The 27107-nt window shown below is 42.0% G+C and overlaps 1 protein-coding gene across 14 annotated transcripts in view; it reads right to left on the reverse strand.

Annotated features, from left to right (window-relative positions):
* Positions 1-5057: 5057 nt before the first annotated feature.
* The window catches only part of raw, a 276295-nt gene continuing 254245 nt past the window's right edge, over positions 5058-27107 (reverse strand). For 4 of the 14 annotated variants that reach the window (XM_065437378.2, XM_065437439.1, XM_065437360.1 and 1 more), the window contains 16 exons: positions 20603-20691; positions 20292-20401; positions 19207-19306; positions 18939-19015; positions 17751-17768; positions 17540-17631; positions 17395-17448; positions 17162-17240; positions 15784-16063; positions 13633-13693; positions 13026-13199; positions 12845-12911; positions 10758-10893; positions 8619-8763; positions 6122-6205; positions 5058-5459 (listed from right to left, as the gene is read on the reverse strand). In XM_065437378.2, coding sequence (XP_065293450.1) covers positions 5331-5459; positions 6122-6205; positions 8619-8763; positions 10758-10893; positions 12845-12911; positions 13026-13199; positions 13633-13693; positions 15784-16063; positions 17162-17240; positions 17395-17448; positions 17540-17631; positions 17751-17768; positions 18939-19015; positions 19207-19306; positions 20292-20401; positions 20603-20691 — 1695 coding nt within the window. In that variant the 3' untranslated portion in view covers positions 5058-5330. Of the gene's footprint in view, positions 5460-6121; positions 6206-8618; positions 8764-10757; positions 10894-12844; positions 12912-13025; positions 13200-13632; positions 13694-15783; positions 16064-17161; positions 17241-17394; positions 17449-17539; positions 17632-17750; positions 17769-18938; positions 19016-19206; positions 19307-20113; positions 20227-20291; positions 20402-20602; positions 20692-20904; positions 21248-26357; positions 26411-27107 lie in introns of those variants that run through there. The other 10 variants (XM_065437376.2, XM_065437412.1, XM_065437352.1 and 7 more) reach the window with 7 other exon arrangements.

Consider the following 27107-nt stretch of genomic DNA (forward strand, 5'->3'; position numbering starts at 1 on the left):
GAGCTGGAAGAGTTAGGATTATAGAATCTGACTTGGAAAGACTATCACAGTCTTTTTGGTTTTTGTGTGCGGGACAGAGATCGATGAATTATCGTTAGGTGATCTTGTGCGTTTAAGCGTCGGGAGGTCCATTTCTACATCCTGGTTGTTTTCCGACACTGATCCAGAGAAGCAACCGTTGTCGGTCTGCTGAGTTGAAGTTGATGGCCTCGCATTGTCTGCATCTTGTACAATAACCGCTAAAGGATCCATTAGTTGTTCAGCATTCGATGTTAGGGTCTGTGTAATAATCTGCGAGCTAACATTAGAACTCGCTAAAGGACTGAAAAGCTGAATCATTTGTGATGTCAACACTTGAGCTACAGTCTCCGACAGGTTTGATGTTAATCGTTCCATAGCTTTTGACGCCTTTTCAACCGCTGTCGCAATAGAATCGGAAAGGGCTGAGTCTGCAACCATTTTCTGACGGACTGTCACTCCTGCATATCCCTTAAACCTCCCCTGGATCTCAGCAACAGCATCACGGCGTGAACAACATCTCCTTTCAATTACATCGATAATTTGCATTTCTTGTGACCTTGCAGGACAATTAGAGTAGTTGGCAGGATGACCACCACCACGGAGACAACATTTATCTTCTTTTGACGAGCAATCACTAAAATTATGGCTGTCTCCACAAGTACGGCAGCGGGAAGTCATGAAGAACGCAGGAAGAAGATGAGCAGCGGTCATTGCAGCCTGATAGCGGCTAAAGGTGCCACATGTTAATGCTCTTTTTTGGTGGGGAAGGAATCGCTATGCTGTAAACACTAGCCGTTTGCGCAACGGCTCATCATGACCAATCGGGCAAGCTCCTAGCTAGATGACGTCGACAGTGTAGCAAGATTGACGACACTGTGTCGATCAGTAGCGCGTCGCTTTTGTCTACTACAAGTAAGGTTTAATAAAAGTGGCGGTTTTTCCTGGCGATATTTGTTTTTTTGGCAACTCGATTATACAGGGCACTTTTGATCGCAATTAATCGATCCCGATCGGGCCCGATCGTGATCAACGGTACCCTGGGTGACGAGCATTTCCATGCAGTTCATACAATTAATCACGAATCTGTCACAGAACAAACGAAGAAAATATAATTTTTTGCTGCTGCAAGAGTAAAATTTCTTCGTTCCGATACAAACACCACCTAGGACTAAATATGGGCATGTCGCAAATAAAAAAAAAATATATATATATATGTTAATGCAAGCGGGAAGCTCCCGCAATCATATGCCTGCCACTTGCCAGTCGGTAGATTCTACTTCCAGCTGAAAAATGCTGTATCCAGTTGTTTCCAGCTGGAAGTGTTGTTTCCAGTTGGAAGACCGGCTTAAGTGGAAGAAAACTAGCGAATTACTTCTTAAAGGCTAAAAAATCTGGAAATCAAAAGCAGAAGCAAGCTCAAAGCATGGAGAAAAACAGGTTTTCGTCGCCGCCATGGAGCCCTTGCAAAACACGTCCGTCCGCTTAGGCCAGTGCTAACAACAATGCAGTGGCGATACGAACTGGTGCCGACGGTGGTGTAAGGAGCATTGATGACGCAAGCAAAGTACTGCAGGTGGAGGCACCTCAGGTGTGCTGATGATGTTTGGATCATTATAAGCCGTTATCGCTCTTCACCGCCCCATCCATCTGCGTCGAACCATAATGAACCGTGAACGTACTCAGGCGGCGGCTTCGTATGACACCGCCGCGCGGCCCGCACTTTGAAAGCGATCTGCGATGCCCACAAACAGTGCAGACTGATCATAGCTTCGCGCGCTGTGTTCTCGCCACTTACTTTTAGTGTTGAAGAGACGCGCGCGCCTGTAAATATAAAGCGATCTGCGAAAGTGGCAGGGTGAGTCGTGTGCTAAGAGCACCGTCAGCGCCGTGTTCTTGCCGCTTCGTTGTCGCTGAAACGAGAAGCAGCGCAATTTCGCTCGCTGCTGCGGGCGCTATTTCAAAAGGGGTCGTCTTATTACGGGACAGACGGATGGACGGTTTTCTCGCATTTATAATTAAAACTTACCCACACCGCCTAAACTCTGCGAATGCAGGCTGGACCGAGCAGACTGCGCGCCCAGGCACAGCCAGGGGCGTAAAACCAAATACCTAGAAGGATATAGGGCGTGTGCCGCAGCGCTTCGGCGAAAATACTACCTAGAAACGTGGCACGTGCAGGCGGCGCATGGCGGTGCAGCGATCGAGCACTGGGGTTCAGTTACCGGTAGGCGTGAGAAGCAGTCGGGGATCTTTGAATGCTATCGCATTCCACTCTTAAAGGCAAAGGTTAAGCGTCTTCCAATTTTTTTCACCTTTATCCTTGACGGCATCGAGATCCATGCCCTTGAATGTGAAATTAGCTGGATGAGTCTCAAATTTGATGATGAATATATCTGATGAATATATCTGAACAGAAGTGCTCTAAAAGTCAAAGTGAAGTTGTCTTCAAATACAACTGTATTAAATATTCAAATATGAACATGTACTATAATTGCAACAGCAAGAAAGTAGCGACTAAGTTGTCCCAAACTGTGTCTAAGCGCATAAACCACCTGTAAAAGCAGATTTTGAATAGCTAGCGTAGCGTTTTCATCAAAATTGTATAACTTTGAAGGCTCGTATATGGTCAGTTCACTTTCACCTAATGGTCTTACTGAGTGACCACAGTGATGGCAGTCGTTGGTGGTACTATTCTGGAGCTAGCAATGCAATATGCTGAGCAAGGATCAGGAATGTGGGGTAGTTCCTACTTGACATGTTTCTTTAAGACTTCCAGAACCCTTTCAAGGAAAATGGGCATTTTGAATCGGGCAATCGTGCGACTGAAAGGCAAAGATTGTAACAAATTAGTTTACATTTCATACAGTTTTAGTCTTGCTGCAATTTATCCATTGCTATTCCATTCCTTCTCTCTGTTCATAAGATGCTATTTTCTATGTTCATTTTTGCCATTCAAACTAAATTCTGCATACGCCAGCGTATTCGTTGCACATTTATGAAGGTCTCGAAACTAGTGTCATCCTGAGATTTCATTCCAAGTGGATACGTCTTGCAAAATCACCAGCTACAATTCATAAATTGCAATATGTGCTGTGAAGTAACTAGTTAAAAATTCAATTAGTGAAAATTTGTTAAGGACTAGAATTGTGCAATCTGCCCCAGGCGATATTATAAAATTTTGTAAAGGCTAAAAAAATCTCATATAATGGCAACATGTCTAAATTATTCTGGCCAAACTGCTGCCGTGTTTATTCAAAAGCACACTCAAAGGTGGCATTAAAAGGACACTTAAAAGAAGCAATAAGCCAGCATTTCTGCATGTCACACCGACAGGAACGCAGCCGCTGCAGCCTCAAATTGCATCCGCGACCTCCTACTCAACAAGGAAATGCCATAGCATGCCACAGCATGCCATAGGCACTGAAACGTCATGGTTAAGTGACACAGTTAAGTCAAATTTTTGAATATAAGGAACTATGTGTAAACCTTTGGTTGGTTTCCTATAAACCCAATGCAAAAAGATTTCACTCAACACGGACCGCTAATTTGGTTAAGCCAAACTTCAGCAAATGCCAATGAAGTCTGCTACTTGGTTCAACGAGAGGCCCCAATTGGCAGACTTGGAGAAGGCAACTCTGCTGGCTGCACACGAGAAGCAAATGGTGCTTCTATGGACAGCTATGCCAGCATCAATGATGACATGGAAGCCTACAGGGCAGACACCATAGAAACAATAATTGAGGATGTTCTTGATATGCTTTTAATGGCTGGTAAATAGGAGCTGCCCAGGAACCAGCTTCATGCAAGAAACGGTTGGTAATGTCCTGAATGCTTTGACACATTCACCCACACGAGGGCACTGAAGATATTTCAGCAAGGTAGGTGAGAACATAGGCTTTTGTGACAGTGCACAGATTAGCACAGTGCCAGCAGGTAAGGATAAAGCAGTACTTTGTGTCATGCAAATCCAATAAATACATGCCTGCCTTTTGAACTTAATGCTATTTCACTATTTTGGGTTGTGGATATTTGGGCGCACCAGCAGGTATAGCATGTCTTGAGTTCTGTGTATCACTTCTGCGAAAACTTCCGATAGTGGATGACCAGCGGATGGTCTTTTCAAGGTTGCCTAAAAAGAGTTTACAGCCGTTTTTAGCGCAGATAATGTTATCTGAACATTGTAGTTTTTGTCTTCGTTAATTTAAAATGCAATGTAATTTTTCTTTATTCATTAACAACTAACTAAACCAGAGGAGATTTTGTCAGAGTTCACAATGTCACAGAAAGCGTGAACAGGATTTTTTAATATCTTCTGGCTTGCCAAATGTTTGCTCATGGACAGCTTTTTGGCATTCTATAAATATTTACTGATACAGCTTAACAGTTCCCCCTTTACAGCTTTCATTTACCCATTTCATGCAAGGTGAATCAATATGCATGATCACTTATCACAAGCTTGCAGCACTATGATGAGCGCTGGTGCAATCTTTCACTATGACAAGATGCCTGCGATCAACATCAAGTGTAGGTTAGTGCAGCTGCTTCACACAGCTGCCCCAAAAGTTCATTTTGGTCTATTTTACCAAGTTCCATCCTTACTTGACAAAATCAAGCAAGGATTGAAATTGATTAGCCAAAAATGTCTGCAAAAATACAATCCTCAAGATATTATGCATGGACGGCGTGCCTCACAATTTTGTGGAAAACACAGCATCGCATTGTTAATTGCATTGGAAAATACAAAATGTGAAAATTTTGTGCACTCGTAACAATTTCACAGACACGGCTGAATACTACTACTAACGGAGTGGGCATGGCTGCATGGTCAAGTATTCACACAAGCTGGAAGGACCTGCACATCGTTGATGCAAACGTTTTCTATTGCCACTGCTTGAATAGAGCAGTAATCTTAACCAGTAGGTGAGTATAAAACCATTGTTTAGTTAACCAGCTATGAATACCTGGGCAATAATACAGCACTTTTACAGCCATCGGACTACATTCACTATGGCTGATTACAGGGTAAGACAATGACACACTGTTAAATGCACTTTATTTTGGGTATGACTGCAATGTTTTCATTGAGTGAATTGCAGTAATGAAACTGTACAAATGACTATACAGACTTCAACATGTTCATATTTACACTACCATGATAGTTCTCAGTTTCACTTCTTGATGAGCACATTTACAAGACAGTTCAAGGCAAACAGACTGCAATTCTGACAGCGCTGTCAAAATTTAAAATGGTGAAGCATGAAGGGGCCGGTTTTGGACATTTGGAACGACTATTGTCGGATCCGGTTGCTTCAGCACCTTTCTGCAGCACATAGTACAGCCTCACTTATGTCACTGAACACAGGAACCCCAGCTCGTGTCGCCAAGTCCGAAAGGTACATCCGTCCACGGTTGTAGTCCTTAACTGCCAGTTCAGAGAGCTACACCAGAAGAAAAGAAAGCATTGCATACACCCTGCATATGTAGATGCAAACATGCGCCACAAGCGCATTCTTTCATTTTTAGATTTGGCTGAGTGATGAGGTTTAACCATTCCAAAGCTACACCAGATTATGAAGGACATCATAAGAGAAAGTTAGTTCTTGCCACCTGGGCTTACTCAAACATGCAATGAAATGTCAATACACTGGCATCTTTTGTACTTCTCCACTATTTGAATGAAAGTGCAACTGTGAACTGAAACCATGATCTTACACTCGCTCAGCAATTTAATTCTGGAGTCTTGCATGCCAAAACCACGATCCAATCAATTTTTAGGCATGCCATAGTGCACTAGGGGGGGGGGGAGGGGGGGAGCTCTGGATTTAAATACCACCTGGAGTTTTTTAATGAGCACTCAATGCATGGTACGCGAGTGTTTTTGAATTCCACCTCAATCGCAATGCAGCTGCTGTGGCTGGGATCGAACCCATGTCCCCGAGCTCAGCGCGCAACACCATAGTACTCGCTCAGCAGCAAAATGCTATAGGCAGAGCCTTCAAGTTTGACCACATCAATTAGCTCAATATTTAAACCAAACTTAAAGCGGCATGTACTTTGGATGTGTCCAGACAGTACGTGCTTGAGATAAAAAGCCAATTACCTTTTCTCCATCAATGACTACATCACTTTCCAGGTACTGAATACAAAGGACGACGTTGCAGCCTTGGCCAACATAGTGCACAGCCTGGCGAAAACAAGCAACTCTCATTAGAATTCGCAACACCAGTCAATTCAAACTTACTAATAAACTACTGCAGGCTACACATTATCATCACTGTACGCACACACACCAAAGTGTGGCAAAAGTAAATATACATTACCAAAAAGGTTATGTCAGCATATCATCAAATAATATGAGGACTTTGATATAATTATATACTATTCGAGCCTCAAAACAAACAAGCTGCTCAACTATTAAGCAGAAATCACAACAACGAGAACGCGCACTAATTCCTGCTACTTTTACTGCCTGCAGGTTCTTCTAAGCCACTGCCTCGTTTCTGTGTGATTCCCGCCATCTGCGCCCTGCGCAGTTCATACATCGTCGAGTCATCTGTACAATCATCTCCCTGGAGCACCTCCCTGGAGCATGCTGCGCTTGTGCTACTTTGGCACGGAGAGGATATAAATGGATCCACTGTTCCAGCTTCATTGAGCAGCAGTCGCAACAAAGAGAATATACGCTAATTCCTGCTACTTCTACTGCCTGCAGAGACATTTACCTTGCTCTCGGACCATAACTCTCAATGGGGACGACATTCCTGCCTCCACTTGTGTTTCTTTCCTCGGCATCAAATTAGATCCCCACCTTAAGTTTACTAACCACATTGCACACATCAAACGAAAAACAGCATTTGGCATTAGAGCACTACTCAAATCATGTGCATTTTTTTCCTTATCCTTATTATTCCTTATACTTATCACTGTCATCTTTCCTGTATTCAGCATGTTCAAAATCAGGCTATCCGCATTATAACACAAAGCCACTTTTTCTCTAACGCCCCTTCACAATGTACAAACCGCATTCTTCAAGTTACTGATTTGTTTAACTATCATTTAGCGATATCATTTTTCAGATTACTAACTCAACAAGTTTCTTACAACTTCATTAGTTCCGATTTCATTTTTAATCCTAATAACACAAGATTTGCAGCACAAGGAAATTTCCTGTTGCCTTTATTTCATACTAATTACAGAAAGATGGCTTCCTTTCTTTCCGCGCTTAAACTTTGGAACAGTCTACCACATTCCATTAAGCTGTCATCTACCTCGTACTCTTTCAAATACGAACTCAAGAATTATTTGCCGTCTGATTAATTTCCTATAATGTTATTTTGCTAATTAGTAGCTGTAAAATTACCATTGATTGTGCATCTTTCCTCTTTTTTTTTAATGTGTGTCATCATTCAGTTTATTGGTTATATTTTGCCTGTTTTATATTTTGTTTCTCTGCTCTGTATTCCGCTTTATTTTTTTATATAACTTCGTATCCAAGGGTCCCAGTGCAGTCTCTGAATTTGGGACCCCTGTCTGTACACCATTTCTTGTAACCAATTGTTATGAACGAATAATAAACTGAAACTGAAACTGAACTGAAACTGAAGTCATGCTTTCCATTAAAACATTGCTTTACTGAGAATGAAGTTATATCGAGGTTACAGTGGTGTGATGTTTCAGTGGTGATGTTTCAGTGATGCAAACAAACACACAACCACCTACTGGAGCACTTCTGGTGGTCAAAGCTAGTTTGCAGTTATGAAATTCCTCATGAAACTCTGCGACAATAACTTCATTTTCAAGCAGAACGGCCATAGTTTTGTATAAGTGTAACGCATGATAAGGCACAGATGTATACAGGGTCACACCTAGTGCTCAAAATTAGTGTTGGTTGGTGGCGTCATCAGAGATAGAGTTCCATCTTTTGCTTGTTTACAGCACTGCAGTGAAATCTTGTAGTACTCTAGCAGCGAGGAGGGGGATGAAATGTACACTCCTGTGATGTCTGGCACCAAGAAAACAATGGTTCCTTTTTGGTACCACTTGCAATAGCAAAAAACAAAAAGGGTCTTTCTCAGTGCCACTAAAAGTAGAAAAATGCCACAACATGGAGCACATTTTCTATGCCTTTGTGCCGTGGCATCACCCTATATTGGCGTGTCCACGTCATGCCGCACAATAATTAAGCTTTTATTGCAAGTAAAATGCATATTATTTCTATTTTGTCTGACCACAGCACAGTAAACATCTCTGACTGCAGTTATGTGTTTACTAAGCAGTGTAAAATAAGTCGCCAGAAAATGCCACATCAAAAGTGCACTGGAAATATATTTTACGTAGTTGCTGGTACAAAATGTAGTTTCTTTGTACAGCCCGCAGCAAAAATTAAGCAAATTTTTCGCAACACACCACACAACAGGTTTTTCAAGTTGCTGCAGTGCTCAGACAATTTTAATATTGCATTGACAGATGGAGCAGCCTGCCTGCATCTGCTGGTAATGACAAGATCTAACACAGAAATGTGCGTGCAAATGACCAAGTCCATGCCAGAGGCCACTTAAGAGACTCAGACTCTAATTGAGAAGGCAAAGTTCACTAACCACTAGCATTTCGGCTACACAGCGTGCAGTTTTGGTGATGACGAAGAGCAAAACTTGAGCACTGTTGATGATGTGCATTTCAAGCGGGCTCAGGCGAGCATTCCAAGGGGAGCGAAATGGTATGGAATGTGTCAGTCCATGTTTCCTGCACACCACCAAGAAAAATATGAAAGAAATTTGATAACATACACCAAAAACAACAAAACGAAAGAAATTAGCTTGTAATGAGAAGCCAGATGTTTGGGAGCTGAAGGTGTTCATCCAGCATTAAAAAATGGCAGTATTTCTTGGCATGAACACAGGCTACATAAGCATGAGCAGAAATGCTGCAAGTGCACAATGAAAAAAAAAAAAGAAAGGGTATATTTTTAAACCAGCAAAAATTCTAGCAAAATTCTTAGAGCATGACAAAGTTTTCTGATGGGCATCTAATGTCTAGAAAACATAATGTCTAAATGTTTTCTTTTGTCGCTATTACTGATTATTTGGAATAACGAGGCGAGAAGATGCGGACAAAAGAAAAGAAAAAAATGTACGTGAGTTGCCACAAGCACTTATGTCATCCAATCCTTTATTTTATGTATAACTTTACACTAGTATTATTCCAAATATGTAGCTATACCAACTTGCACTGGTGACAGTATTACTACACCACTAATATCCCATTAAAATTTAAGCTGTCTAAATGTGATAAACACAGCCAACCGACTAAATGCAATAGAGAAGCATACCGTATAGACTCGCAAAAGGACTGCACTTTCACAATTTTGTTAAGGTGCGGCCCTTACATGGGACTGAACCTTTTGGTCATAATGGTGTCGGCACAGCTGGTGACCACTGTGACCACCCCAAATACCTGAATGTACCATTGCATCAGAGGTCAACGCGCAGCTCTTGCCATCTAGTAGGAGCAATCGGAAGCACGCGGCGCGTGAAAATTTGCCAATGCACTTGCGTGGCATTTGGGCACGAAATGCGACTGCTTCTCTGAAGGAAATTTGTTTTTTTTCCACATTTTGGGCTGCCAAGTTGGGGGCGCGGCCCTTACACAGGCACGGCCATTATACAAGTCTATGCAGTACCTTTCCAGCACTATACATGTGGGCAACTTCTTTTCACTATGGAGGAAACCGTTCTGTCCATATTTTACAATGCGATAAACAGAAAACATACCTAACTGTTTTATTACTACCCTATGTCATTCAAAAAGAGATGTGATATCTGCATGTCATTCAAGACGCTTCATTTTTAGTCTGCTCTTGTAAATTTTGACATCACAAAAGCGAAATCGTGCCTGCAATTTCTGTTGCCCATTCATCATCTAGCTGAATTGACACACCGCTAAAGACTGATGACAAAATTGCGCTACAAATGGCTGTTGAAAAGGACGAAGCAAATGGTGTTCAATGCTTACAGCAATTGAAACATTGCTGCCTCCATGAAACTAAAGTTAACTAAGGTCAGGGAAACTGAAAGAGGTACCAAGCTTGCCCAGACTAATTAGCTCTACCCCCATAACATTGCAATTAGAGCCAGAAAAAGCGGTCCACAAATATTCTTCATGTAAGTCACAGTGTGTATTGTCAGTCATTGTATGAGTGTGCACTTTGTATTTTGCACATTTATACTCTTAATACCCACAGAAAAACATAGTTGTAGGGCTCTATAAGCACGTTAGGCTAGAGGAACGTAAAAGAAACAAAAATATTCTTAGAGCACCAAAATGAGTGCAACAACATGGACCCTTCAATTATAATTTTGCGGTGCTACTGTATCAACAGATCATAGTTCAAGATGTAACACAGTACTGCACTGACATTGCAATGCCACAATAAATTGTTATTGAAATTTTTATAGTAAAGTGCCATTTGAAGGTGTGCATTATACTGCTTCACAAATGCAGCACAATGCAGTCTGCATGATGTCACCACAGTCAAACTGTTTTAATACAGTGTCTGCTCTTTCTTAGGCAACATGGTATAGCCACCGACTGATTACAGTATAGCCCTTACATAGACAGGTTCAGCGTTACTGCCACAGTGTGGGTAACATTTGTAAAACAATGCATGGAAAACCCTAGACAGGTGCAACAAATAGCCTTCAGCACACCACAGGGACAGAGCATGACTGCCTGCTTACTTGAGAAGTGGAATGGCAATCTCATCTCTCCAACTACAGTCTTTTGTGGAGCCTCCGAGGTAAACATGGCTCCAGTAGGGTGGTAATGGGGCATCTGTTACTCCACCAGAAAGGGCCGACCTTGGAACAATGCGATCTGCATGAGGAAACCCATAAATGTATTGGTCAGCACCATGCACATTCTGTCTAATAACAGTGCAAATTGCTTGTATTTAAACACAAGCTTATATGCTGCGTGCAACTAGCAGTTTACCCAACTCAAATTCATAATTTATTCTTGCTTACACTCCAAATATGCAGCATTTCCCATATATGCAATGCCACTTACAAATCAATCACTCTTACCCTCACTTTAATGAATTCAAATACAAATGCAGTCAGAATTACCCATCCCCATTAATACTTTTAAATCAATACTATATGTAAAGTCTTAATTGGAGAAAATATGTTTTCCTCTTCATACTAGGAAAACGTGTACAATTCATAATGGCTTGTGGCAGAACTGCTTGTACAATTCAAATCCAAATTTGTAACAGTTATCTGTAGATTGTATAATAGATCCAGGCAACAATTTGCAAATATTTGCCAATTCAAATGTTACCTAGCAAACCACACTTAGCACCCTGAATGCTTGTGCCATTGAACTAGCAGTGTTTAGAAGTGTTGAGAAAAAGCGACATATTCAGTTCACATGAGTCCACTTTCTGTCAAAAAGAGGCGAGACCAATGCACACTTTTACAAAAGAATATGTGTGAAAAGAGAATGCTAGTGATAAACAAAAACACTAGATATCACAGATGCTGCAGTGCCTTTCTGTTCTCAACTTCAAGCCCTTTAACTTCATTTAGTATGCACATGGAATGCACTGAATATATAAACATAGGCATTAAAATGAACCATCAATATTCTTTAGTAGTAAGAATAGCTATTTCAAGATAATGCAAAGATCTCCAGTCAGTTACCATATTCACAACAACCACACCTTTCTTTTTCCAGGTACTCTGGAGAAAAGCTGGGACACAGCTACTTCGCAAATAAAAATGCCAGTTTTGTTTCATTATGTTGATAATTGTTCAATAAAGTGTGCGTTCATATTTACAAGATTAAGCTACTCATGAATGCTGGCTCAAAGGGACCATTTAGCTTAAAAGTTTCACCTATGTAATAACACGGGATGATGGCGACAGCTGTACATGGCTCAGCTGAATTCAGCGTTTCTTTTGCAGGAAGACACGCTTGGGCGTGTCCAGCTCGAAGAAAAACACTCCTCTCTAGACTGTTGCACGCGGATATGAAGCGCAACTGCTGCTGCTGTCCTCCATGCTTTTGAGTAGGTGCTCACTGTTAACAATTCAAAGTTATTACGGTGATGAACAGAAAGTTCTCATTGGAAATCTCTCTACCTCTGTCAAATCCGTAAATTTACTGTCACTTTCAGTAAGTGTCGCTTGATGTTAGTGTCATTTGGAGGCTGTCACACAAGAGCATAGCAACACTCACTGAAAAAAGTATGTGATGATGACTGCATTCAACAGTGAGTGCATTCAAAAGTAATTATCCAAACCACGTCTGTTTCAATCAAGATAAAGGGAGGGGGGGGGGTTCTAATTTTTACAGCAAATAAGAAAACTGCCTAGTTGTGCGATGCATGCTGCTGCTGTTCAAGTTCCTGTGAACACCACTTAAAGTGAGTGTTTCATAAAAAAAGAAGGCAACATTAATGACAACCTTCCAAACATTAATAATAATTTTAGGTGTGTTTTGTAGCACTGACCATCACTGCCATCAATTCTGATGATACAGGGCTGCCAGAATGGCACTCTGCAAAGCATAGTGCACTTTCTCATAGCGACACTAAATTTGCCAATCTGACCAGGGCATTATACATTGATAATATAAAGATTTATAATTAAGTCTTGCTAACTTCTTCATAGCAGGCAGTACGAATGTTCCACAAGTTCATACAGCCCATACGTTTTCAGTAATGGCTACTCTGGCTACTTGCGCTATGATGGTATGTGAATTGTGGCTGTTAGCATTTAGAAACCCAACAATGGTAGTGCAATGCATTTCAGAGAGCGCATACCATATACTTGACTGAAGAGTCGCTGGATGGAAGTTAGGAACTCTGTAAGCCAGATGCCATTTTTGGCCTGAAAAAGAAAAAGAAAAGAAGCTTAGCCAGTGTGGATGACGTTTCGTAATGGTGAAACAAATGCCAAGATAAATCCTCACAATGCAGCTATAGCATAAATGGGAGTCCTTACCTGGTGCTTGAATTCTGACAGGATGAGGCAGAACTGATCAAACGTGACGGGAATGTCGTCCATGCCCCCTTCAACCACGGTGTCTGCCACAGTGGGCTGCTGGTTGCTTCTGAGTACCTCCAAACATTCTTGTGGGAGATCTCTTGCTGTTAGCACCTTGAATGCCATTTTAACCTAACAGAAGCAAAAACAAAAGTACGTAAGGTTTTGAGCTTAAAAGAAACGAACTTTCTATGTAGCAAAGACAGTGCTTGTAGATGCAGTAACAAATTGCACACAGTGAAAGCTGCCTCAGCAGTATTCCACGATAGCTCAAACAGCTCCAGCAAGCCTAGCAACATGCAAAGCAAGAGGCTGCATTTATCGTCTGGAAATGTCTCTTATGAACAGTGGTGGTCAAAGAAATCTTGTGCATTATTGATAACCCTCTTTAACTACATGCATTTCTACTTTATAATACAGAGTGTGGAGATTAGGTGCAAAGCCATTGTGTGGTAGAAGGAGCATGGGACGGGGGCCAGAACAAGATAAGACATTATTGCAGCTAATTACAACAAAGCAACATGCATTGAATAATGCCCTTTTAAGTTTAAGAAGCAATGCTTACGTCTCTTATGCGAACTTTCCCGTCATCTGAAGAGAAGCTCTTGAATGCTTCTTGAACTTTCCTGTAAATGGCGAAAAAATTGTGTTGCAATGCAAGCAAACCAACAGGTTTTGAGACATTTACATGCAACCTATACTCGCGGACAACTTTCTGTGGAAATGAAGAAAGGCTACGGAGGCAAAGCACACACAAGTGAGAGCACTTCTGAAAAGAGTCCCGTGCTTTCATCCATGTTAGTTTAAGCTGGGGAAGAGAAAATATAAACATCTTATTAGCAACAGTTAAACAAGATAAAACACACCACTGAATGCAAACGTTTACTTATTTTGCGGCTTTTTTTTTCCGCGTCTGGGCAAACGCAAAACTGTCGCACATGGAATCTGTGTCGATTCAGCGTCCGTTTCGAGCAACCAAAAGCACTGTCAAACGTTGGCAGACTACTTGGTATGGTAACACATGTGCAGAGGCTCCGCCCCCGTAGCTGTCCCTTCATAGCCACTGAAAGTTGTTCATAAGTATAGAGTTTCCCAGACAGAAATAAAATGCGATGCCTGGCCATGTAACCATCATTCCCGACAATGCAAAGATAGGTCAAAGTACATATAATGCTAATGCAATGAAAATAGCAATACTACATATGCATTTGACAGAGAGAGAGAGAGAAGAAAAGTAATCCTTAACATGCAACACCAAATATTTTCAGTTATAGGGGAGGATGTAACAATGAAACTAAGTTGCCTCAAAGCTGTTTTGTCCGATGCCTGTGAAAATGCAACTAGACATGTGACAATGCTCTCTTACAGCCAGACACTGCCAAATGGAACAAACTGTGGCATCAAGCACCACTGTGATGAAAGAGTCATTTTAAAAGAAAATCTAAAATGACTAAAATCATTTCAACACTTCAGGTCAGAAACATTATTGCAGTCTATACTCTCCCAAACACACTGACACGAGCTTGTGGAAAGCTTTTGGTGCTGACTGCCAGATAGCATTACATGCCTCTGCTATGGTTCCAAATTATTCTTACTCTTCCAAACTTCCCTGTCATGCAATTAGCCTACTTTATTCCTAGCGAGGCACTCATATCTTCCAATTTGATCCTACTGACTTTAAAGTAATAATTCCACCAATAAGGAAGTCTTTTGCTGCCTTGTTTAACTTAACAGCTGACATGTTTTACAGCTGCAGCATTGGTATTTCATTTACACTGGGAAAATGGAAGGAATTAGAAATATTACAGGACCGTGCTCGCACAGCGCTCCATGAACCACACAGAAATATTAGGCAACTGTGCCTAAAATTTTTGAAGTGCCCATAAAGTGCCTGGAACATGCAACATACATAACACATTACTTAAAATTTATGTTAGTTCTGTCCTTGCCTAAGACACCTAGCTTAAATAAATGCCTGAGTTCTACTTGCAAGCTTGGGTAGTCCATTATCATGATACTAACTGCTCATATTGCTTAACCTAATGGGACAAATATTTCCTGCATAATGAACCTTTCACAGTACTTATAGCAGATTGTACTTTATAAGGATTTGAACTGATCATGATGGTGAGAAAGGCTGGCTGTTCACACAGAGCCACGATAATTCAAATAAAGCAACTGAAGAACACTATGAAAACTGAAGAAAGCCAGGAAGAATGGTGCAAATTCTGCATGCATGAAGAAACATCAGCCTGTGAAAAAAACCTGAGACAGTAGCCAAAAGGCTAATCTCGCACAAGTGCAGGACTGTATCTGCACAACGCACAATACGCAGATTTTAACTTCTCCTTAATGTGAATCTGCTTAATCTGTCTGAAGCACAAATAAAGCTTTAATGAAACAAGCTCTCAAGCAGCAATAAGCCTTTCAGCATTCTAGAATGGACTGTCACAATCCTGTCTTCAGTGGATGGGCAGTGTGCTACACAGCACCGAAAGCATAACCTGGCAGTAGTTGCCTGGTTAACGGTATTCAATATTACGCAGCTTGTGTGTCCATGTGGCTGCGTCTGCAGGCAAGCACCATCACGCAAGCCCCAGCATGTACTCTCAAGTAGCGCTTCCTTTTTGCTCCAAAACACATTACTCTGGCACTCTGGACAGGGATGTGGCAATCTGTACCCAAGTGGGTAAATGTGCAGGGAAGGTATGCTCACAGGTACTTGTCACCAAGGGCGAGGTGTGGCACTTGGACAAGGTCCTGGCGGCCCTGGATATCCTGAGGCCAGAGATCTTCTTTGAGGCAGCGATTGGTCACCTCCAGGGCATCAGACATGCTCTGGAAGACGGGTATGCCACGCATCTCCACCAAGTCCCGCAAGTAGTTGCGGCCCTGCTGCAGGTCCCGGTACTCCTTCTCCGAGATAGGCTCGCCCAGCACTAGGCTGCCTGGTGGTGACTGCTCAGTGAGGATAAGGATGAGCTTGCGCCGGGTGCCTGTGTGCGCACAAGGAGCCTCTTCAGCGCCATGCATTTGTCCACAATGTTGATGCCGCACATAACCAGGTACAGAGAAGCTAACGAGAAGCTAAGTTTGCCAGCAACATGTTTAGTAATACACTGCATGGTTGCCAAATCATTGAAGTGAACAAATAAGTAAACCTTCAGCATAAGTTCCTCGCTGTTGCATTAGACCATTTTGTCTTTAAGAGCCACCAGCTATGGAAGTTTTCCCCATATAGCGCAATTTTGCAATACATATTTTATACAAAGCAAAATAACGCTGGACTCTTATAAGGTGTTCACATTTTAGCAGCACTTTGTACCTGGCTAAGAGAGAACAAAGTAGCCAGACTGCAACATCAGGAAGCAATTCACTAAGCAGCTGCTTAGACAAGAAGCAGTGAATGCACTTTACAAAAAGAAAGCTAAAATAGTAAGAAACACAGCATAACTAAAGCTTATAAATTTAAAGCAGGTTTTTCTACATTGTGGCTTCACGTTTCATTTGTGCTTAATGACACAACCTGCTTGGTCCACTACACATTGGATGCAGACAGCCAAGAAACAGCGTGCCATAACTTTTTCACTTAAAGAAACAGTCACAGAGCTGGTAATCAGGTTATAACAAAATATATCAGGGTGTCACATGAGTCATTTTCTCCCAGCATTTTCTTTGTGATCTCTCTATATTTTTACTAGACAGGGCAAGTATGAAAATACTCAAATAAAGGCATTTTCCTTAATGAAGGTGAAAGCAGTCATTGTGCAGGGCAAATGCAGGAATGCTATGCAATATGAAGGAGCTTTCAGATGCCTGCAATTACAGGCCTTCAATTGCAGGCACCATGATGTAGAAAGGTTGAAAATGCGCCTCTCTCTTTCTTATAGCCATGAAAAAAAGAAAGGCCAACTGTTGGCCACACTTTACCGAATTCAACACTAAGCTATTTAATTAAAAACAGGGCTTATTTGATGTGCAAGGTCAGCTTGAAAATATTTATGCCAATACAACTGTTGCACAGCACACAAAATCACACTGTACTTGAAATAGCACTAAAATAACAAACAATTAAAATACACAGATGCACATACCAGCTATATGAGCCGACTCTATCATAGAAGCAACTGATCTCGTCTGGTTGTCAATAACAAACATCATGACTTTAGCATTCTGCAAGAGCAAAAAAGAAAACAGGATAAAGCCATGAATACCTAAGAAATTATAGGAAGTGATGATACAAAGAGAAACAAATTATCAGGGGCACTTTGCATGCATCTTGATCCTGTCAGTGAAAACAGGGTCCCAGGTCAGCTGCATTACACACCTCTTTTGCTTGGTTTTCAAGTTCAATCAGTTCAGGTATCCACTGAGTCACCTGCTGGAAATAAGCCAATCAATTTGCACATTAGGGAAATATAAAGATTTTTAAAAACACTAGCATAACGGTATTACCAATATTTTGTACTCACTGGATTGTAATATGAGATGCCATATGATTTGAGTTTTGGTATAGCAACATCTTTCCTCCATGTGGTGGGATTGCAAGAACCGCCAAGGAAAACTGAATGGATAAAACAAATTAAAATTAGTGAAATTAAAGGAAGCTTCAACACTGTAGGACAAATGAGACAACAAAACGACTGTCTATAAAGCATGCGGATATATGCATGTAATGCTCACCATCGTACGAGCTCTCCACTGAAACAAAAAAAGAGGGGGAAAGAAAGGAAGTAAGAGATTAGCCCTCTATAAATGGGACAGATAAAATGACCAATTGTCACAAAGAGCCTGCACATTATGTCCTTTGCCATGTATTATGCAATAAGCTTGCAGCTACAAAGTTTTGGCATGCTTATACAGGTTTACTTAAGCAGTAATGAACTCAAACTCCTATCTACAATGCAAAAAGTAAGGTCACGTAGTAAATGTTACGTGAAGTACCGTAGCAGTCTGAATTTGTTTTTTCATGAACTGAGGCTGGCATATGGGTATCTTGAAGGAGCAAATAAGATGAGCGGACACTATATTTTTTATGCAGGCTTGAGAACAAACTACAGACAATAAAGTTTCAGCCCCTTTAGCGGCACTTCTATGCCCCTTACATGAAAGTATACACAATTTTTCCGTACAACTAACATTTCTTGAACAAACCAAACATAGTGGTGCAAGCAAAAACAAAACAAAGCTTGCAACAGCATACCTGTTTTGCTAGCTGTCAAGGTTGCTTCCTTATTAAGCCATCCTCTCTTTCACAGAAATGTAGAGTGGAAGCTATGAGGCTTTCTCTGGTGCTACAAAGCAGACAATACTCTGACACTGAGGGGCACATGTCACAAGGACATGCGCATTTGCCCGCCTGTGCTCCTGATTACTTGATGCTTGCTATAGCTTCGACTGCAGTGCCATATTGAGTGTAGCTCTAACAGTAGTGCTAGCCACCACTCAAATGAGGATAATGTGCCCGCTACTCATGCTATAGCTTGACAGAGGTGCACCATATGTTTAACAGCTGTGTGTCATCACAGGAGCCACGTCGCCTTCTTCCACACTATCGAGAATACTAACTATGCAAATGCCTGGCGATATAAAAGTTGGCTATGCTGTTGCCAATATGTTGGCATGTAGCAATGTATTTGCTTTTAAATTTTGTGCATAATAGATAACACAAAATTTCACATCACTGATGCAACTTGTAAGTAACGTTGAAGCATGGGTACACTGGTAACATATATTTATGAAGGAAAGCACAAGAACCACAAGAAAGCATGTGTCTGTGTGTTTGTGGCTGATCTTTCATGCTGTTTTTGTGCTATTCCTTTGACAACAACTTGTAAACATCTATCAAAATACAAGTAAAATAGCACTTACCAGATTCTGACCTCCTTTTCATGAGAAGCTTACGTACATCCTTTACAGACTTTGAGAGAGGTTGGGACCTTGATAACCTGCACATAGCCAACCATGGTGCGTGGTCAGAACTCAAGAGAAAAAAAAAAAGCCTTATAACATTTATCATTGGGTTTGAAGTGTTTAACGTTTCTGGTCATCTGATTTAAAAGATTTTTAGCGTCTTAATTACAAAGGGCAGTACATATGCTTTTGGTTTCAACAATTAAGTTGCTGGTCTCCTGCTTACCGTCTTTCATGCGCATATTTCATTTCCGAAGCGAAGAAACAGAAGCTTCCCACAGTGAAAGTGTTATTATGGGTGTGAGAACATTGCCACATTTCATGAACTGCAAAACAGAAAAGGAAGAAACATATGAAATCTTCTTTTTGTGACAATTGTGTTGTGCACCATCTTATATTAGGCTGATACCTTTTGCACACTAGGCTAAACAGGTTTAGATGAAAGCTAATCAGCCCAAAGGCAGAGAAACAAGAGAAAGCACAACAACATAATAAATGGCTAATATTGCCCAGCTTTTGGCCTATGTTCTCCACTTCAGACTACTGTAAACATTTTGGCAAATGATTAGTGTTAATAGTGCTTCAAAAGGCATGCTAGACGTAGGTACACAAGTAAAAGAGAAAAGAAGTGCTAGGAAGGAGAATACTAAAGCATGCTATGCCATAATTTCATAAACACAAAATAGCAAAGTTCACTTCATATTATTAAAATATAAAATTTCACGCACAAATAGGAAGGAATTTACTATCAGCATTAAAAAGAAGAGCCACTTGTACACTGTAAACTTTGATCTGGCCGGCAACAGTGTGATCTCCTGGCACCAACAATCTGTCATTACTTTTATGCATGTGCAACCTAACACCTATCACAAAAACTCAGTGACTTCTAAGTGGCAGTGACAGAAGCTCTGCTTTGGCAATGAGTAATTACCTATTATGTGATACTGAAGGCTTCCATACTGAGGCTACCAGTAAACTACAGTTAAATGGCATGAAGTTACAAATAAAGAAGTGACGAATCAGGGAAGTGATGCCAGGCAAAAAGCATTGTCAGCAGAAAACTAAGAAAGAAAGCAACGAAGGGAGAGAGCACAGAACTTGTCTCAGGCACTAGCATAAGGGCTGTTGCTTACCTTTGCACAGATATTTACAGAACTCCGCTCTCAGTCCACTTCCATGGCAAATTAACTTACAAAAAGCGCATAAATAAAAAGGAGGAGCTGCTGCATGGGTACTAAACAGAGCGCTGAAAAACAGCAAAAAAAGAAACGAAAAAAGGAGGGGATCAGGCTTTGGGAAGCAAATAGTTACCTTGTGATTCAGTTGGGTAGATTTCCAATGTGTGAAACAATGGGAAGAGATCTTGTTGAGTTAGGCTCCCAGCTTCCCCACTAAACTTGCTCCATGCCTCTAGAGCCTTGCTGAAAATTGCCAGACAGCAACCATGGCCCCAATATAAGCTTAGTGTACTAGAAGTACCGTTTAAGACGCTAAGGCCTCTATGAAATAGACGCTTCTAGCAAGCAATCGCGACAAGCATCAATTGCTAAGACAGCTTACTCCTATTGGCACGACTCTAACCTCCAAAAAAAATTGAAAAACTGTGACAGACGAAAACTCACCTAGAGAATAATCCAACCGGAATAGCTGTCATGGTGCAAAAACTTTCCCTTGCTGTTCTTAAAACACTCCCGAGGAGAACGCCCAAGAACTGTAACGAGAAAACAGAGTGGTATGAGCACACATAAGTGCACATGTAGTCAAGTAGTACGCTATAAAACCTAAGTGAGCGAGACCACACAAAACTCATCGCCACTAAAGTGTTAAGGATAAGGGAACTAAGAAACGTGTGTATTCATAAATGACTGTTCACAAAGTATGTGAGGCATGAATAGTGGCCACTCGCTCGCCAGAGTGAACTCACATTTCGGAGACCACATTTTTGCATGCGATGAAGTTGCACCGTTGAAGCGCCAGGCATGGAATTGTCAGCGAGCTCTTACGAGACACTAAAACAAGCCATTGTGCTACACGGGTCCAACAGAAACGCCCAAAAATTACTGGTTTCGTCTTCAATTTGCCGTAGGCTGTTACCAGAAGCGCATCACAGCTGCGGAGGGTGCCCAACGAGCCATGATAGCCATGACAACACAACAATGCTATTAGAGAGTTTTAGAATTGGGGGCGCAAGGCGCTGGGCCCCCAAGCCGGGTTGCGTCGGTTGCTCTTGGGTCTAGGTGAGCAGCAGAGTTTGAGGATTGGGTCGAACGCAGACAGCGTTGGGTTGAGTGCTCGGTGCGCCGCAGTGTGGAAAATAGATAGGTGCTTGAAAGCAAAAATAAATAAACCTCTTTTCTTACAAGTGAAAACAAACAGAATGCATTTTTGAGCAAAAAGAGAGAACAATAAAATCTAAGAAACGTAATCACTGTGTTATTACCGGTTAGTATTACGAATTAAGTGTGCGATTCGAAGCCAAGCAAAGCCAATCGAAGCCAAGTGCTCTTAGTTGGTGTTTTCTGTTACGCGCTGCGAAAAAACTGCGAGTTCACCCGCGTGAAATTGCGAAATCAGTGGAAGTAAATAAAGTTTGCTCTGCGACCATCTGCTGCACGCCACCGCTGTCACCCGCGAGGGTGGCCCAAGACGGCTTGGGGCCCCACGCTAGTTTTCGATTTTTGGGTCTTGGGTTAACGCGAACGCAAGAACCCAAGACTGGCTTGGGTTCTGCGCATGCGCACTGGTGGCGCGCAATTTTCTTGGGTCCCCAAGCCGCTTGGGCCCCCAATTCTAAAACTCTCTATTGACGTAAGGTCCCTTGGGTCACGTGTCAGTAAGCCGATTATTAAGAACAATTTTAATCAGCATACATTCGTGTGAAATATGTCAGAACAGTTTTAAACATAAGATGAAATACTTTATGTGCCTAATACTAACAGAAAGAATATTAAACACGACACTACGGAGCTGTCGTCTGCTACGTGGATTTAACGCGCCTGCACGTATATTTGTCGCCGTTCGTTTTTCTCCCCTGACAAGCGAACTGCACTGGACACAAACACACCTTTCTTTTCTCCATATGCTGGTTATTTGAACACTACCTCGGCGATCACATATCTTAGTCAGCGATCGCTTTCAATGATCATGATGTAACTGCAATCCATGCCATATTCGCTGATTCAGTGTTCAGTGTTCAGCGCTGATTCAGTTGAAAACCGTGTTCCAGCGCTTGGACTTGGTAACACTGGAGTGCTTTACAAAAAGTCATGGCTCAAAAAAGTATGGCTCATGGGCGTTCTATGCAGGGCGAACAGATAAGCGTGAGCTTATTTTTAGGGAAAGACGGCGAGACGGAGGAAAAGAAATATAGAAAGAATCGTAAACTTGTTCGATGTCGTGGTGTCGAGCTTGTTAATCAGACAACCGTTCCTCAGAAAGATAATATTTTTTTTTCCTGACTTGGAAAATATGACAAAATTCCGCACATTCTACACGAGCTCTGCTGCAGCTAGTAAGAGCTAGGGATGATTCTATGCTATATCCGTAATCATACGCTCTAGGGTAGGTAACATCGATGAATGATTAAGCGATTAATCAATTAAATGTATCCCGCAAAACTATTAATATTCATCGATGTCAACCTTTCATTTAATCGACTGGTCGATTAATCGTTTTCGAGAGTTTGACAGGAGGGACGCGAAAAGTTTGATATCGTACTGGAATGGCGGCGCACGAGCTGTGGTAGAGCGACTGCCGACTGTTTTTCCGAGTCCCGAGCGCATCCCCGCTCTTCCTCCACACGCCATCCGAAGTCGGGCGCTTGAAATGCCCTCGCAATTCAAGGAACCCAGTCGTCGTGCCACGCCATGTCCACTGAAGACGCGGCATGCGTGCCGGCTTGGAGCATGTATTTGACATAGCGACGGAGTTCACGTCGATTCCAGCAAATCTATATAGCGTCCGAACGTCTATTCTCGCATGCTGGTTCTGTGGCCATTCAGAGAAGGTGTCGCTTTCACCCAAACATCCTAGCCAATTGACATTCCTTCGCTCTGTAGAAAAGAGCACGTGGTTTAAAATGCGAAACCAGTAATTTTCTTTTCCCCTCTGCATATTGCAATTTCTTGCATATATTTCAGTTGAACTTCACCTTTCAGAACATCTTCTTGGGCGAGTTGGTCCATAATTGAGAAGAAAAACAAGCGCGAAAGAAACAAGGTCGAGACGAGTACACAGGGCTGGCGCTTGTCCGCTCGTCGCATCCTTCTTTCTTTCGCGCTTCTGTTTTTCTTCTCAATTCACCTCTCACTGTTGCCATTTTTCTTATTTCTTGTTTCACTGTACTGTGCAGGGATTCACTAGTGCCATGTATCTTATTTACTTCAGCACTAAGTGCCATCTTATGACATATACTGTTTATCCTTTCAAAAGCAACTAGAGCGAACTAGCATATTTAGACGTTGCCAAGTTAAACATTATCCTTTATAAAACGTTTATCCACTTGTGTTTCAAACTTGGTTCTACCTCTCAAACACTACAAAAGTATACAGCTGTGTTTAAACCTTTTTAAAAGTGCCTGACAAAAATGTTGGTTAATTATTTAACTGATCGATGACAAAACCCTGCATCGAAAGCGATTAATCGATTAAAGGTTAAAATGATGAACGATAAATCGTTAATCGAAGAAAAAAAATTAATCGACCATCCCTAATATAGGATAGATCCGGCAATGCTAAAAGGTATTTGTCACTGTACCGATGCGATTGCGGGACAGAATACTGCGCTTGCTGTCACGGAAGCAAGTCCCCATTTTCGGTCGCATTCAGCACGAGCCACGCCGCAAAGAAACCTTAATGTACCAGTGCCTTCCTTGTGATGTACACCAAGCAGCGGGTAGGCTCTGTTTTTTCTCCGTGGAGCCCGCACATGTATCGACACGTGTGCGTCGTTCGACCCGAGGAGGTCTTCACACCGACGAATATTAGCCAGGAAATTGCCGTTCGGAACGCAGCCGTGCATCCATTCAGCTAGCAGGAGTGCTGCAGCTTCAGCATCCTCCGCACTAGGCACGTTAAGTTCGGGCCTTCGAAGTATTAAATAACGATAGGCAATAGCGTAATTGCCAAGCTGCACAGGACATGCTGGTAACACATTTTCTGTTGTATTTATTGTGCTTACTGGTCTTATACATATATATTGCATAAAACGACGTTCTGTTACGAAAGTAAGTCGACCGCCAATGCATTTCTGCGCAATATTCGGGAATTAATATCTAAAAACTGGTGTCATCCTGAGAATTCATTCCACGTGGATCCACTTTGCGAACTTCACGGCTAAAGTTTGCAAATTGCAATATGGGCCATAAGGTAATTAGTTAAAAACATAATTAGTGTTTTTTTGTTGATTAGTCGATTACGCATTTAAATTTCTTGTGCAAGTAATGTCCGCCTCTTCGAGTAGACCAGCTCACGAACTACAATTGTGCTATCTGCCACGGGCAACCTTTCAGAAATGTTTGAAGGTATTCGCTGAAACGCCCTGTGTATGTATACCTAATAAAACGACCACTAAGAGGTAAGAGCAAGGCTACCCAAGAAACACAAAGGCGTTTTCATTTATACTGAAACGTTATCAAACCAAGCAGTATATATTTATCACAGTATTGGCACGGATTAATAAAGAAGGAGCAATATAATAAAGAAAACTTGCGCTAAATATAGTGATAAATCGTGCGAGATGTAGGTGTAACGTAATAAATGTTTGCGTCCTTTCACCAGCACATAGAGTGTCCCTTATCATTATTTCATTGTTTTCTTCTTTTTTTTTCTGCATCTTGCGAGAGCGTGAACCTCGTACAAAAAAATGTTATCTCCATGCTAGTCGCTACTCGCGCAATGTTTTTTTTTTTTTTTTCTGGAGCAAAAACAAAAGATGAGGTTTAACCTTTCGAACGGTGGATGGATCCGCAGTGGAAGGCTCCGCGGAATAATTTTTATCACCGGGGGTTCGTTAAAGGGACACTAAAGCGAAAAATGATTTCTTCTGCATCAGTAAGTTACCTTTCTACAACACCAACAACACCACTCTTACAACAATAAGACGTTTGGTAAGGCAGAAAAAGCGCAAGAATGAAATACGGGGGGCGACGCCTATTTGAGTTCCCGCACCTCGTGGCCGTGACGTCTTGGATTTTGATGGCGTCTTCTAGCGCCTACTAATTATATATAGCGTTACAGATTAACTACATTGTGTTCTAAAGGAACCAAATATTAAACATGGCAAGCTTCGGGAGCCTTTACTCAGCCAACGCGGCCCAAATGCGAAAACATACTTTGGAATCCCTGACGTCACGCTGACGTACTGGCGCTGGGGTATAGGCGCGAAATTCAAATACTGATACTTGGACCTTCATTTTCTCATCTAATAATCAAACTATTTCTTTTAAATGACTGCCTGCAGGGTTCTCAAGCAATGCTTCATTAGTCTAAACTGATTTATCGTTTCGCTTTAGTGTCCCTTTAACGTCAACTGCGGCGGCCACCGCCGCGTTCGGGATTAGCAGCACAGCGCATGGTTGTCGTCTGAGCTCGTGAGAAATTAGGTTGCACTTGCAAATGTGCCAAAACCGATACATTGAGTGTGACAGATACAAGGGAACATGACGTAGCCTGAAGTCAAATGTACTAAAACATAATAATGATAAAGTATACTTAACTGGCCAATCGCTTAAAGTCGGCAATAAATTCCGCGTTTTGGTTTCTGAGCTTTAATCTTTGTGCTAGTTTATTACCGATATTAGATGAGCACTTGTTGATCTTTACATATACACATCTTGTTGATCTTTATATATATATATATATATATATATATATATATATATATATATATATATATATATATATATTTATATTTATATACATAACATTGAAGCGAGGATAAAACTTCGCGATTGCTCTTCTCACTTCCTCAGCAAATATCATGCTTAAGACGAAACATTACTTGGAACGTTTGGTACATCCATCCATTTTAGGCTACTGAAGGAAACCATAGAAAACAGCTACAGCAGAAGAAGCAAGCTAATATTAATTCGCGTCGCCTTCAAACAAAACGTGGCGAGAAAAAAAAAAATTACTCGTTGGCATCGTACATGAACCGCAGTCAACACGTATATTCGCTTGACGCGATGACATCGACGAACACTCACTCGTGGCTCGGCCAATTTACAGAGAAGTAATCTCGCTGCTAAAGCAACCACAACAGACAACACCGAAGCACTTTCGGGACAACTTGGAGCAGCTGACCTCTCGGCTGCCAGCACGGGCTCAAGCCGCGCGCCGGTTGCCAGTGCCGAGAAGCGGCGTTCACCACGGCACGTACCTGGCTGGAGCGGTGCGTGACAGCATGGCCGGTCGGCAAACGTCAAACACGTGTGCGTCGGTCGGAGCACGCGGGTGCGATCAGCGAGCGAGCGAGCGAGCCAGCGGCGGCACACGGTCTCCGGAAAAGCTCCAAGCGGAAACTTGAAATGCCGCCCGAGCGCTCCGGCCGTGGTTATATCTGCCATGCCTCCCAGGGTGACATCATGGGCGCGTGACGTCACAGAAACGTCACATAGGAAGGGGAGAGGGAGGAGACGGCCCATGTTGTATGTGTATACATACGTTTCCTTTCTTTGTTAGGACGGCGGCCGCATTGTGTGCGGTTTGGGTTCTCGCCGATAATTCTCCCACGGGCACGCACGCACGTACGCCGGCAGCGGAGAAACATCGCGACGGGAGAGTAGGACGATTGGAAGCGTCGCTCGCGCCCGTAAATATATGAGCGCCTGCCACTTTCCACCTCACAATCTTTTCGACACTAGACGCAAAATTTGACCGTTTTAACTTGCAGGACTGTACCTGCAGCGCAGGTGTTGGTGAGTTGTTTCATTAAAACTTCTTTCTGGGCGAGTTGGTGCATACTTGACATAAAAACTGTTACAGCGCAAACACATGCAACCACAAAGTATGAAGGACAGGACACAAGCTTGCGTCCTGTCCTTCATACTTTGTGGTTGCATGGGTTTGCACTGTAACAGTTTTTATGTAAAAAAAAAGAAATGGTGAGTTGTGTTGCGATTGCCGCTAG

The sequence above is a fragment of the Dermacentor albipictus genome, chromosome 1 (assembly GCF_038994185.2).
Source record: "Dermacentor albipictus isolate Rhodes 1998 colony chromosome 1, USDA_Dalb.pri_finalv2, whole genome shotgun sequence".
Classification (NCBI taxonomy): Eukaryota; Metazoa; Arthropoda; class Arachnida; order Ixodida; family Ixodidae; genus Dermacentor; species Dermacentor albipictus.